Below are 14934 nucleotides of genomic sequence, written 5' to 3' on the forward strand. Positions count from 1 at the left end.
ATGTGCATCTCCTCCTTTTCTGTGAATCTCGCAAAAGCTGGGATTGAAATTTTCAGACATATACCTGCTGAAGGAGGCGGAGAGTCAAAGCATATGAGATCCCTCTCTTGAGAAGGAACGGATACAGGTTTTAAACCTGGAGACGGAACACAAGCAGGCACAGGTCCATTACACAGCAGATCCTCTGGGGATTGGTTGGGTGAAGACAAATCCAACAGAGCTAAGCGTAAAAAATAAAATAACAAAGCAAATGGGGAACTTAAAAACTACTGATGTGCAGCGAAGCCTGTGTCATGAAAAGGGTGGATATTGAAGATGAATAATATTGGTAAAACTAAAGCAGAAATTAAAATTGATAAAACTTTACTCTGTTGAAAGACCACTGCTGTCACAACACAATACAAATGACAATATTTTCAAAAGATTTTACTCTTCATGCGAAAATCATGCATGGTAAAAAAGAGGAAGAGGTCAATGTAACCTTCAAATGACAAACGCAAAAAAAATGAACACATTGAAAACACATTGTCACATAATTAGATATTGGCAAAGCAGACTGGAATAACGTGAAGTCAATACATGGGAATATACTGACCCACCCACTAACCAACACCCACCACAAACACATACTCACACCCGGGGGAAATAGATTATCATTGTATTGCCTTACTTTTATTAGTATCATCGGTTGGTGATGGTTGTTGGCTGCCTCCACTTTCTGATTTTTCTTCAACTACAGTAGAAAGAAACATAATCTCAGCAAGATGACAAATGCTTCAGTATTTTATTACTATCATCGCTGTTCAAGCAATTTCAATTTGGGGATTAGAAAATATACATTTTTAGTCACCCTGTAACACTTCGATTGCATTGTCTCTGTACTACCATATCAGCTATATTCTTATTACTGCCAGTAGCACTGAAACAAGAACTGAGCTGTTTTAGAAGACAACCCTGGTACCAATGCCCTTCGTGCACTTGAGAACACTTTCACACAGCTCCACAAGCTTCAATGAACCTTGTACAATGTTTTCCTCTTTGGAGACAATCTTGTCTCACATTGAAGTTAACAATAAAATTCCTGTGATACAAATTACAGATTCTGAACTGATTGAGATGACATTTACATGTTATCAAACCCAGGTTATCAATCCAAATCAAACATACTTGTTTTCTCTATATTTTATCAATACAACAAATATTAAACACTTATTCTTCCAGGCATGTCACTTCCCCATCTGCCAAGTCAGTAAAAGTGGTCTTTAGCGAAAACCTACACGTTTGCACCTACTAGGCATGGTATATACTAGCAGGTTTAGGCATACAAACTTGTATTTATAGCATCTATGTTTTCAGGAATCTTCAAATGTTCATGACAAGTTTTGTTAGACTATAACATACAGGACATGTTACGTCTCACTGGTTTTGACCAACTTAGACTGATGGTGACATACAAACTTTAATAGCACAATAAGGCTTAAGGTCAAATCTCCTAGATATCAAGGTTTTCATAGTTACCTTCTCCTTCAATGATGACATCATCATGATCCTCTTCTTTGCTGTCTTTCCTTCCAACGTTGATCTGCTTGATTACAGGACGCTTTGTCGCACGTGCTGTGAAAAAATATATCAGAAAGGCTACATCGCTGAGAAATCTTGTCACTGGGTTAACCCTCATCACTGCATTCAACACAAGTCTTTTAGAGTAGTTTGGGCAAGACAAAGATGTTTCATTCACATTCAGGCACAGAGAAAGTTGTTTTAAATTTTGTGATTTTTCACAAGTTCTAGATAACAAAGAAAATGCGCCTGAAGTAAGAAAACTATTTTTTTCTGTGCAACACATGAGTATTCTTTGTACAAAATAAAATATAAAATTATGATAGAAAAATATTTCTTACATCTGTACATAGTAGTGATATACAAATGACAGTTGACTGATTTCTGATAACCAAACTTTGATATAACTCTGTAATTAGACCAACATACAAGGGATGATGGATGTTGCTTGTACCTTTCAAATCTGGGTTGAGTGTGACAGTCTTGGCTTGTCCTCTGCCAGCAATGGACACCACGTGAGGTACCAGTGCCAGCAAAGCTGACAGATTTGAACAGCCATACTGGGAAGCCTGCAGTGTGGTTCCAAATTCCTGGTAGTAGGCATCTGCAAATTTCATGAACGGGATTGCACCATGGTGTTTCCGAAGAAGCAGACGAACTTTCCTGGCAAACTGATGCAGTGGGATCAATTCGACATGGCAGTTTTCAGTCCATTCATTCCGTACCTGGTATGAACAACATTCAGATTGTCTACCATGAATGGGAAAAATGGTGTTTTGAAATATTTTCACCTTTTAGGGCAAAGTCACCATCATTTGCCAATAATTTTACAGTATTTTGGTTTAATTTGAGCAAATAGTCATATTTTTCTGCTCACTGAAGCATGCTAAATCGTCAGTTGTTGGATTTCTACTCCCTCCCTCTTTGTAGATATAATAACAACTGAATTGATAAGTTTCAGGTACATACAAGAAATTGTGTCATCTGCATATTTACATGTCTTGTGCATACACAAGGTGTGAGTAGAGCCCTGATGCTTGATAGTTCAACATGTTTCAGTAAGCAGAACAACATAGAGAACTTCTCGTATGAAAAAAATAAACATATTATTTTAATCTTTGTCCCTTAAATGTTGTTTACACGACTAAAGTTGTAGTAGTTGAAAGAAAGTGAGGCTGGATGTACTCTGCATCCTTCACATTCCTTGACATTTTGGAATAGTGAATTACACAAAACGTTCAAAATATGCAGACCGGAGATGGCATGAATTTCTCTGTTGCTTAAGTTACACCAAGGTATCTGTAGTATTTATTTACACTACTCAGTGATACTGCAATGCAGCGGCTGATATCAAAATATTGCCATTCTTCTCTCAAGCACGTGTTGTTCTCAGAATTTTCTTTCAAGGAAAGTTTTGTTTCCAGTTGGCATTCTGACTTGGCAAACTGACCTTGGCTACATTGGATATTGCCTTGAGAAGCTCTGTCAATTTACTGTATCCATACTCGGCGGGCACAACTCTGTGTCCCCACACAGCGTAGAATGCATCACTGAATTGATCTATGCTCAGTTGGCCATGTTCTTCCTCCATCAACAACACCAGTGTCTGGTGGGCAAACTCCTGTAGACATGTTCTGTCTATCAGACAAATGGTGGCTTGGTCTCCTTGACCTATGACCTGCAAAGTACCATGGGAAATTATGACAATATCAGAATTGGGGTCAAAGTAAACGCTCTTTTATAAATTTACCATCACAACTATTACCATCATTACAGATAGGGCCACGGATTTTACATTTGGAACAGCAGCAGCAAATCTGGTAGCATCGTTTCATGAATTTAAACTTGTTCATCTGATTTCTCCAGGTAGTCTCCAATTCCTGAGTGCCAGTTCAATTTAGTTGAAAGTAAGATAAGTATTTAATGACACTGAATTTCAAGCTATTTCATAAATGTTCCATTGATCTGGTATTATTTTTTAATGCCATCTAGTAATCAGATGGATGTTTACTTCAAAATATCAAACTTGCGTTTGATGTTTAAAGATGCATCGAAACTGAATTTATAATATTTTTGTAGATGTACCGGTACGAGACAGAAAACAGGTGCTCAACACAATTAAACATGGTCTGCATAGGATTTTGTATCATACAGATATTGTTTTATATAGATTGGCCCATTGCAGCAAAGGGATAGCATTTATGCGATATGCGCTTGAACATATTCCATAGAGCCAAGCTTACACGGTGTGCGTATGATACTTTGCAAACCACAACATATGCATAGAATGCACACAGTCTTTTGTTGATGGGCAGAACACTAATGGAGATTTCTGTACTTGCCATGATGTTATTTCACCAGCTGCCAAAAAATATATAGAGAGATTTAGTAGGGTTACTAGCTGTGATTCTTTGTGCAAAGAAATGCTGATCTATAGCTAACCTGTATAACACATGGTAACTTGGCCATGAGGTGTGACACAGATTCAACATTGAAGTCATCCAGACATATTGGATGTCCATACTGCTTGGTATATGTTGACAAGAATTCACAGAGAGGAAGGCTCTGCTGTTTGCTACGTTTGAGGATATGGATGATCTGTTTAGCAATCACTGACATCTGCTCTGCAGCTGTCAGGCTCACCACTTTCTCATCACCCTGATCAACTACCTGAAAAATAGCAATGGAAGAAAATAGTGATAAGTAATATTTAAACCCTTTCACCACACTGGTTTGGCCAAAACGAACTGTTTGCGATGGTTAGTGTGGACTTGTTTACTTGGAAATGGGGTGAACAGGTTAAGAGTACGCATTTAGCAAATATAGTTTTATCACTGACGTTATGTGAATTTCAGACTTCTTTTCTTCTCTGAATTATCAAAAAGAAATTGTATAGTCTGTTTCCTGCAAGAAGCTCTTGAAAACCAAGCATCAATTATATTACCTTGAATTCAAAAGCACTGCATCACTGAAATTTTTCTAAGACTTGCGGGTGACCTTGTATACGAAGTAGTTTACTTCTTGCAAGAATGGACATTAACAAGCCAGACTTTACTAATGGATTCCTAACCTTGACTATCCGACTTGCCAAAACAGGCATTTTAAAGTTGACCCCAATTATTTGTCTCGTACAAATACATATACCACTTTGCTCTCAGAATTGTCCTCCACATTGGTTAAATGTACTCTACTCTGCAACAATGAATTCCTAAGTATGCCTCATTAAAATGATGTTTTTCAGACACTCCACTTCTAAAATTCACGTGGTTTACAGACTACTTCTGACCATACTTTCATGCAGTGTCAATGAACCTAGGTAAATCAGCATGACTGGTGAATATCAAAGATACCCCTGTTTCCCCTTTAAGTTGAATGTGCCTCAGGGGCAGATATAGGCTGTGCTCTCCCTGGCCTTTAGAAATTGTTAGTAAATTTACAAATTTGGTTCAAAATAAATTAGTAAGCACAAATTATGTAATGCTGAGCCCGCCCATTTTCAACAAGCACTTCTGGTTCTCAACAAATGATGTTAAGGGTACAGAAATGATGAATGAATTCATTATAGACAAAGGAAAGTGGAAAATTCCTTTTTAGTTTTTTTGATAATGAACACTCATATTTTGATACGCATTTTCAAAAGATCCATTGAATAACACACTGTACATCATGGGTCATGAATGCTTGTAACATTGAAATTTCTTCCTTGTTTTAATAAAGTGTGTCATTTTGGTCAACCGGCCCATGAATGTTATTCAATTAATCGATCTTTATTACACAACATAAAATTTTCAAGTATATTGTGACACAAATCGTAAAAATAACTTCCTTTGTGTGTGTAGTCAGTGCTTGATGATTATATATATTAATATATGAAGTGGTCATTAATTATTATCCGTGTTTGCACAAGTTTTAGATGCTAGAAAATCTCTCCCCTGTTTTTCATACAGTATTTGGAAAGCTCTGTTACTTTGAAAGTATGCATGTCATCCCATAGGTACTAGGTGGTGCCTCTTGGTAGCTGCAGTCATTATGCCATGTTCATCTCTAAAATTCTTTTAAAACAACCACTGATCAGAACATTTGGCAGTCTGTGGTTTTGCACAAATTTTGTCTCATTATAACAGCAAATCTAAGTACGCAAACTGAGACTGGTGACCCTGCTAATGTTTTCTTAGAGACAGTTATACTTTTAAAACGCTGCAGATGATCGTCATTTATTTATTTGTCTGGATAAAACGTTTTCGTCATGGGACTGTGCACAGCATTGTCTCTGGATCATCAAAGAAAACTATCAGTATTCATAACATTTGCTGAGACAGTTTCTTGTAAAATATTTTGAAGGAAACCTATTAAAATTGGCAAGTTCACTGAAAAAAATTCAATCTGCAGATCGTCAAATGACAAATCTATGACAACTAAGATTTCCAGCTCGTTTCCACCTCCATGCACAGACAAACACTTTTGTGGTACCGTACATCCTTCAACCATGCGCAGGTCCGGACTGCAGTTCGACTGTCTTTCCGGCTGACTGTCTTGATCTCTTCTCGGCAGTTTCATTGTTTCCAATTTTTTCATATCAGGTGCCGTTTTTATGCCCAACTTTCTTTCCCAGCTGAGGATACTATCTATCTGAAGCATTTGTAACTGCCCGCTTCCCTCGATCCGCTTCACCCGCGTCCACTTGGATAGTTGACATCATGCGAGTGTTTGGGTATTTCGAAACTACCGTAATGCATGACATACCAGTATGAGAGTACACGACCCGGGGATCTTGAAACCGTTTTGCGCATGCTCATGTTAGCACAGGTCAAAGTCCAAAGCTATTACCATCGGCATCGTGCGATGCGCCGATGATGCAGAGTAGTTTTTGAAAGACGAGATATGACAGTATTTCCGCGGAATTCATAAATTTGACCGAAAATCAGGCTTCAAAAATAACAAAATTGTTCGTAAATGGCCGATCGGGCTTGTATTTTTTTTCGTAAATTTTCATTTTTGTTCGTAATTTACGAACGTTATGAGTGACAGCGAGAGCACAGATAGGGACTCCCAAATGTTCATGATCCTTTGCTGGTATACTCTCTTGTTTCGGTGAAAATCCAAAATTTAATTTTCCCCATAAATTAAAACTTCAATTTTTCCCCATACAGTAATAGCTGGCATTTTGAATTTCATACATCAGTAAATTTTCGGTCATGTTTCTCCCGTACAAAAATTTGCACCTTGACTTCTGAGTTTTATCGTTGATTTTGAAAGAGAACGGTTTAACATTTCCTTAAGGATAGTTGGAGCATGAGTTTAAATCTCTGAACTTTGAGGTGAAAACTACCTAGAGCCTAAAAACCCTAAAAACTCAGATAAGCATTACCATTACTACACCACACTGACCTCAACGTTGTCACTGATGGCTTCAAAGAGTTCCATTAGTTTGTTAAATCCATAATCAGCAACTCTGCATTGCCTTCCAAAGTGATGATGGTAAGCTGGTATGAACTTTGGGAATGCCAGGCGAAATCTAGGCTGGTGTTTCAGTAGGTCTGTCACCTCTTTGGCAAACTTCTTTGTCTTGATCCTCTCTTCATCTGTTTGATCTGTACAAATAAAAATATCAATTTTTAGACATTCTTTTTTCTCCTTCTTTTCCCATTGGATATCTGCTTTCCCTGCAATACATCTTGGGGTGTTATCTTTGGATTTCTCTCCAGATTAATCTCAGTAATGTTTCCATGTGTGTCAATCTTAACCTACTGCTATGTCTGTTTTTTTTTAATTTTATTATTCACCCAACATGCAAACCCAGTTACAGGATGAAGTACCTTTAACCCACTGCCCAATGGAGCAATGAGAAATAAAGTGCCTTGCTCAGGAACACAACACCATGCTGGGAGTCTCAAACTCACCATCATCTGACAATGAGTCCGGTACCCTAACCACTGCCCCACGGAGCCTCCCTCTGTCAATCTGTCAACTCCCTCATGTTCATTTAATTCTTTGTTGCTATCTGTTTCCATCTGATTATCTGTTCATTTACCGTAATGTGACTGTCAAACAATAATCTTAACACATACTTAATTCTCTGCAATTACATAGAGTGAATACAATTTCAATGTACATGTATTTAATGAGTACCGGTATATGAACAATTTCTCTTCTGAAGAGAAAAGATTGACTTGCCTCTTTTTGGGATAGAAATGACAGTGTCATCACCAAGACCAGATATCTGTAATAAATACCATACAAGTTAATTACCCCTATATGGAGACAATCCTCTTAAACTTTTGATACAACTCCATAACTTTTAGCTTAATGTCATAGTTGGCAGGCACATGGACAAACTATTGGGAGATGACTGATAATTGTTTAGCTGGAGCAAATGAAGGATATGTTGGGTTACTTGTCATTATCTTAACATTTTGAGGTCTCACAGTGACTACTGAAGAAACAGCAGCCATGTTGTTACTGGAAAAATCATTAGACATTGTAAAAAAAGGCAGATTGTACAGCTTTAAATACATCAGATTTTTTTGTGAGGCATAACAGCATCCCTAATTAGTCTTCTTGAATACATGAAATTCTTAAGTTTTTCATAAGTATACAGTCACTACAGAGATGTAACTGGTATATATTGTACAAATGTAAGTTACAGAGATCATTTCTTTAAGCTACTCAAAATTGTTTTCAAAAATATTATAAAGTCAAAACAACCACCATCTGATTTGAAAGTACAGAAGATTTGATTTTCAGGCAAGACTTACCATGACAGTATTATCTGGTATCTCTGGAAGCAGATCATGTAAGTCACATACACCATAGTCAGTGACTTCCCAGCTGCGACCGAAACAACGGCCATATGCTGACGGAAAGTCAACTACTGAAACCTGTTACACAGAATAAACAATCCTGAAATTCAAAACTTTCTGGGTCTTGACAGCACACAGTTTTTGCTGAGGTTTGGCAAGATGGGTAAAGGTATATGATTGCATTGATATAAACAGTGGAACCCCAGGAAAATTTACCTGGGTACTAGCTGTGAAAAAAACAGTGTGGAACATCAGTGAAACTGAAATACCCATTAAATTACATGCAATGTTGATTAGACTTTGATATAAAAATCAAAAATTCTACATATGAGTGACTGAGCAATGTACAGTGAATAGGATAAGAACTTCTCTGCCATAGCAAAATATTTTTATTTTTATTTCTGAATGTATTTTACCAATGCAATAATTTACAGAAGAGTTTGAATGAGATAATTTGAAAATACTAAAACCCAGTCAATCTGTTTTTGTGATGGAGTTCCATCTCATACCACCAAACATACATGAAATCTCGTTACCTGTTTGCTGGCTTGTGATTTGAGGACTTTAAGTATGTCTTGAGTGAATCTTTTCACTTGAGATCGATGGGTCAGAGTCAGTGTCTTGGTGCCATACACACCCATTACCTGGAAAATGATGTTTTAACAATCAACACTGGTCAAAACGACAACGGTAAAATCTTTGAAATATTTATCTGTATTTGATGGAAGGATACTTTTTTCCATATTGACAAAAAGTACAAACCACTCATAGGTAGTTATGTCAGATATCACTGAAATGTCTTTTATATAGACATCATCAAAGAATTTCTGAAATGTTTCTCTTATTGTGACTATCATCAATAATTGTCTGCAAGACACTGCATGCACTAAAATCTAGCGGCTGTGAAGTTTTGAATTTTTGATGGAACACACAACACTGGCATACTGATCACAATTGGCTAAAGATTTTCCCGTTTCAACGCACTGTTCACTGACTTATCGGCACAACGTGGGGTTTTGTTTTGACTTACCTGCACAATGCACCTACACAATGTGGGGTTTTGTATTGACTTACCTGCACAATGTGGGGTATTGCATCGACTTACCTGCACAATGTGGGGTATTGCATTGACTTACCTACACAATGTGGGGTTTTGTATTGACTTACCTGCACAATGTGGGGTATTGCATCGAAGAGCTCTATTAGCTTGGTGAAGCCATACTCTGCAACTCTGCACTGCCGACCAAAGTGATGGTGGTAGGCAGGGATGAATTTACTGAATGACATGCGGCAGTGTGGGCTGCTTTTCATCAGTTCTATCACCTCTTTGCTGAACTGGAAAAGCTGTGGTGTCAGAATTGGACTGGGACTTCTCAACACACCACCTGTCAGTAAATGATACTATGGTAAGGACATTGCAACTGTGAAGAACACCTAATCTTGCACTGTCATTAGATGTCTAACGTTACTTTTAACCCTTTCACCACCATAGGATAACCCAACCCCATAGTTATCAATGGAAAGTGTGGGAATTGGGGATAAACAGGTTAAACCGAAAGTCCATTTCAGGAGCGTGCAAAAAAAGGCTGTGGCTCAAGAGCACATAGCCACTTGGGGCATAATATCAACAATACAGCAGGTAGATATAACTACAGTTGTATTTATTTGAAACGGTATAGCAAGTAAGATGAAAGTATTTATAGACTGGGATGCATTGTGACATTCAGTTCTACAATCCTACTAATTTTCTCCCTTATTCAAGAGGGTGTGTATCAGGCAGTCACATTGGAGAACCTGAGTGATCTGATTGCAACGTACAGCTCTGAATTCCTGTAGTCTTTTTACCTGGCACTGGTGTTGGAGGTCTGAGGGTGTTCTGAGTCCAGCACACTGTCTTGAAGCTGTCCTTGCTGACTGCAACCCTGACACCCTGAATACAGGTCAGCAGATGTTCAACAGGTACACCTGAATTTTCATCAACTTCCAGAGGTCTGAATTCTGCCGCATAGCAAATTGGAAAACTGGAATACGAAAAGGAACATGCAGATGATTATAAAAGCACAGAAAAAGTCTGTTTCTCTTCCACTAAGTATACTTTTACCCTGATATTTAGGTCAACCTCATGGTTTCTGTGACAAAGCTGTCCCTGTGCAGAAGGAAATAGCATGTATACGCTGAACAACTTACAGTTTGTAATTACACATCCTGCCAGTGATAATGTTGATGGCATTCTTATAAAATAATATGGAACAAAACAAAGTAACATCAATATTATGGTGTTGCTCTCATTATTTTTACTTGTGTAATGACAGAAGCACTGCAGGATATTTCAATTTTCTGTTGTGAGATGATGTGATGCATATATCAACTTTGAGAAAATACTACAAAATACCATACATGATCCTATGCAAAACGCTGTTGTGGCATTTTCTGTTGTGAAATACTGTGAAGCACATACAATGTGAAACGCCTATCAAATCAATACTTGATGATGAGCAGAAAGCTGTTGGAGGTACCTGATAAGAGGCAGTCTACCATCATGGATCTGAAGCAGTGTATGGACCTGAGCTGAGAATGTCTTCAGTGATACCACAACACAGGGGTTTTCCTTTTCTTCCCTGGTCCTATACTGGTTCTCAGACTGCTTGTCATGCACAGAACAGTATTCTTCACAGGGTTCTGGAGTTGGCTCCCTTTGATCATATGGAGACAAAACGTTGAATTTATCAATTAATTTCACTCAAACAATAACAAAAACTTCGGCCTGCAACATACAGATAATGAATTTTCTGAAATTTTGCACAACTGAAAAGAAGGTTGCCCTTGCCTTCAAGTTCCACATTATCTCGGTCAAAGAAAGAGAAGATTAGGGCAAAAGAATACAATCATCTACATGACTCTTTTGCATGGGTCAAAGGTCTCAAAATAATGCACATACTCTACAGTAAAGCCCATACACCCAGTACTATGATTAAGGGGATCCATTTTATACAGATCAAATATTTAGAAGTGGTGGTTGCAATAGTACCTGTGATTGAAGGGCTAGGCTTAGATAAACTTTTGCAAAAATGTGAATATCTTCAACAAAGTTGATGAGATTGGCATGAAAAAGAATGAACTCTCTAGAAATTAACCCTTATTTCATTTCAATAAGATATTATTTCCTTTACCTTGATGGGATGGGACTGATTATAATTGGAGAGTTTCTTGATCCAACCGTTAGCTGTGGTATTTTGTCAGCTTTGCAGGCATAGTATGTCAATGCAACAACACGTCCAGAGGGAGTATCTTGCATAACTACAGTGTCTGGTATTTGGAACAAGTCAGATACATGCAGTGGACGCTTAAACCTGGACAGAGAAACAGATGCATGATTGCAGTGTAAGTCACAAGTTGTTTGCCTTATCATCAGACACCGTAACTGAATGTTGGTTCTTGGTTGAGGCATAGGCCAGGGTATGGTGTTCTGTTTCCTATGGAGTTAACAAGTTATTATTTCTTTGCGTTTTGATCAAAAACAATGGTCAACATGTACAAGTTAATTATATGCAAATAATTGTTGTATATTGCATAGTATTTCTATGAGCTCAATTTCCAATTCTTGGAATCTAGACAGAGATATCGACTGTACTGTTGAATTGCTGCAAACTCTACTACCTTATCTGAAAAGGTGTGACCATTGATGCCAAAAAAATTTTCATGTCAACCAATTTAGATGATGTCAACCACATTGAACATGTGTGTTGAACTTCAATGAGTCCTCTCCATGAAACACAGGTAATCAGATTATTGGACAGTTATTGGTGTTACTGAAACTGATTTTGGAGATGATTGAACAATGGTTCTTTATCACAGTATAGATTTGCATTGGATACAACTTCACTAACCTAATCTCATAGATTTCTTCAAACTTGTAGAGCGGTAAAGAGCCACCTTCTACGTCACTCAGCATTGTTACTACTTGGTTTCTGAGAAAAAAATTGATCATGGTCAACTGATAAAGAAGGATCAAGACATCATGGGATCAAGTGACAAATCAGGGTTAAAATTTCTTCTAAGCAAATAACCTTACACTAATTATCAAACATTTTTCAGTTAGAAGTCTGTAGTGTAAATAACAAGTCATCGTTGATGACACAGTCCCCACTTGTTAATGGGTACTTTGATTACATGTCCTCAGAGAGGATAGAGTCCTCTTCATTAATTAGGTCTGTGATAAAAATACTTTGATACAGATAGCGCTCAATGGCCAAGAATGACCTACATACAAAAAAGACCTACATATGTATGACATAGGTTAATGTCCTTGTACCAACTTTGAATAAAATCGTTTGAGATATGCCTGAGTATTATGGCTCTGTACATGAAAAAATCGTAACAAAATGGCCGCACGGCAGCCATATTGGATCGTATCACATACAAATTGACATGCATATGTATGACAGTAGTCAATCTCCTTGTACCAACTTTGAATAAATTCGCTTGATACATGTCTGAGTATTACGGCTCTGTACATGAAAACATCGTAATAAAATGGCTGCCTAGCGGCCATATTGGATCGTATCACAAACCAAATAGACGTACATATGTATGAAATAGGTCAATGTCCTTGTACCAACTTGGAATAAAATCGGTTGAGATATGCCTGAGTTTTAGCTCTATACATGAAAAAATTGTAATAAAATGGCCGCCAGGCGGCCATATTGGATCGTATCACAAAACAAATCGACATGCATATCTATGACATTGGTCAATGTCCTTGTACCAACTTTGAATAAAATTGGTTGAAACATGTCTGAGTTATGGCTCTGTACATGAAAAAATTGTAATAAAATGGCCGCCTGGCGGCCATATTGGATCGTATCACAAAACAAATCGACATGCATATCTATGACATTGGTCAATGTCCTTGTACCAACTTTGAATAAAATCGGTTGAAACATGTCAGAGGTATGGCTCTGTACATGAAAAAATCGTAATAAAATGGCCGCCAGGCGGCCATATTGGATCGTATCACAAAACAAATAGACTTGCATATCTATGACATTGGTCAATGTCCTTGTACCAACTTTGAATAAAATCGGTTGAAACATGTCAGAGTTATGGCTCTGTACATGAAAAAATCATAATAAAATGGCCGCCAGGCGGCCATATTGGATCGTATCACAAAACAAATAGACTTGCATATCTATGACATTGGTCAATGTCCTTGTACCAACTTTGAATAAAATTGGTTGAAACATGTCTGAGTTATGGCTCTGTACATGAAAAAATTGTAATAAAATGGCCGCCAGGCGGCCATATTGGATCGTATCACAAAACAAATACACTTGCATATCTATGACATTGGTCAATGTCCTTGTACCAACTTTGAATAAAATTGGTTGAAACATGTCTGAGTTATGGCTCTGTACATGAAAAAATTGTAATAAAATGGCCGCCTGGCGGCCATATTGGATCGTATCACAAAACAAATCGACATGCATATCTATGACACTGGTCAATGTCCTTGTACCAACTTTGAATAAAATCGGTTGAAACATGTCTGAGTTATGGCTCTGTACATGAAAATATCGTAATAAAATGGCCGCCTGGCGGCCATATTGGATCATATCACAAAACAAATCGACGTGCATCTGTATGACATATGAAGTAATCCTTGTACCAAGTTTGAATGAAATCGCTCCTTGCATCTCTGAGATATCTGCGTGAACGGACGGACGCACGGACGGACGGACGGACGGACGCAACGGACGCACGCACGGACATGACCAAACCTATAAGTCCCCCCGGACGGTGTCCGTGGGGACTAATAATACTTGTACACTATTAATCAACAACACAGATATATCTTACAGGGACTGAATGGCTGACTTACAGAAATCAAATTTTGGAAACATGTTTCTGCCATTAATCTGTCCCATTGATGAGTTATGATCGGTTTGAAACAAAGAATTGTTTTAACTTATATGAAAATATTCTTAAATTTCTAATACCAGAAGAGTTCAGAAATATTAGGAAATTTTAAAATTATCTGAAAAAATAACATTAAATCACAATCAAGATATATTTATATTAAACCTGAGATTGCATAAATTAGCACTGTTTGTTTGATGTTGAAACTATGCTTCTAACATGATCAAGTTACATAATTTTGGATGATTCACATTTTGTCTGGTGTTTACTGAGAATGATATCAGAAAAAGTCATAGTTGATGACACAGTCCCCACTTGTTAATGGGTACTTTGATTATATGTCCTCAGAGAGGATAGAGTCCTCTTCATTAATTAGGTCTGTGATAAAAATACTTTGATACAGATGGTGCTCAATGGCCAAGAATGAGTTCCATGGTGATGAAAACATAAGACCAATGTAGGCCACCATCCTAAAGTTCATAAAATGAGTCAACTAGGAATTAATCAACAGGATGTTGCAAAACATTTTTGCATACAATCCTAACACTTAACAGCTTATCACTGGTACCATATTTCATAAAGTTTGATGCAGCATTTACAACACTGTGAGATCAACATCTGTATCAAGTTTCATCACATTTGACGTTGTATTAATTTG

At 37.5% G+C, this 14934-nt stretch overlaps 2 protein-coding genes across 4 annotated transcripts in view; both read right to left on the bottom strand.

Annotated features, from left to right (window-relative positions):
• Positions 1 to 14934, bottom strand: part of LOC139150901 (alpha-N-acetylgalactosaminide alpha-2,6-sialyltransferase 5-like) — a 417953-nt gene that overhangs the window by 264777 nt on the left and 138242 nt on the right. The gene's annotated exons all lie outside the window — the stretch shown is intronic.
• The window catches only part of LOC139150899 (meiosis regulator and mRNA stability factor 1-like), a 35693-nt gene that overhangs the window by 4910 nt on the left and 15849 nt on the right, over positions 1 to 14934 (bottom strand). The window contains exons 12-26 of the mRNA XM_070723356.1: positions 12248 to 12328; positions 11531 to 11710; positions 10877 to 11053; positions 10206 to 10381; positions 9528 to 9745; positions 8897 to 9004; positions 8316 to 8438; positions 7735 to 7780; positions 6949 to 7151; positions 4003 to 4230; positions 3011 to 3238; positions 2015 to 2285; positions 1519 to 1614; positions 671 to 733; positions 65 to 220 (exon numbers count right to left, since the gene is read on the bottom strand). Of these exons, the coding sequence (XP_070579457.1) occupies positions 65 to 220; positions 671 to 733; positions 1519 to 1614; positions 2015 to 2285; positions 3011 to 3238; positions 4003 to 4230; positions 6949 to 7151; positions 7735 to 7780; positions 8316 to 8438; positions 8897 to 9004; positions 9528 to 9745; positions 10206 to 10381; positions 10877 to 11053; positions 11531 to 11710; positions 12248 to 12328 (2354 nt within the window). The remainder of the gene's footprint in view (positions 1 to 64; positions 221 to 670; positions 734 to 1518; positions 1615 to 2014; positions 2286 to 3010; positions 3239 to 4002; positions 4231 to 6948; positions 7152 to 7734; positions 7781 to 8315; positions 8439 to 8896; positions 9005 to 9527; positions 9746 to 10205; positions 10382 to 10876; positions 11054 to 11530; positions 11711 to 12247; positions 12329 to 14934) is intronic.

Source organism: Ptychodera flava, chromosome 15 (assembly GCF_041260155.1).
Source record: "Ptychodera flava strain L36383 chromosome 15, AS_Pfla_20210202, whole genome shotgun sequence".
In the NCBI taxonomy this organism is placed as follows: domain Eukaryota; kingdom Metazoa; phylum Hemichordata; class Enteropneusta; family Ptychoderidae; genus Ptychodera; species Ptychodera flava.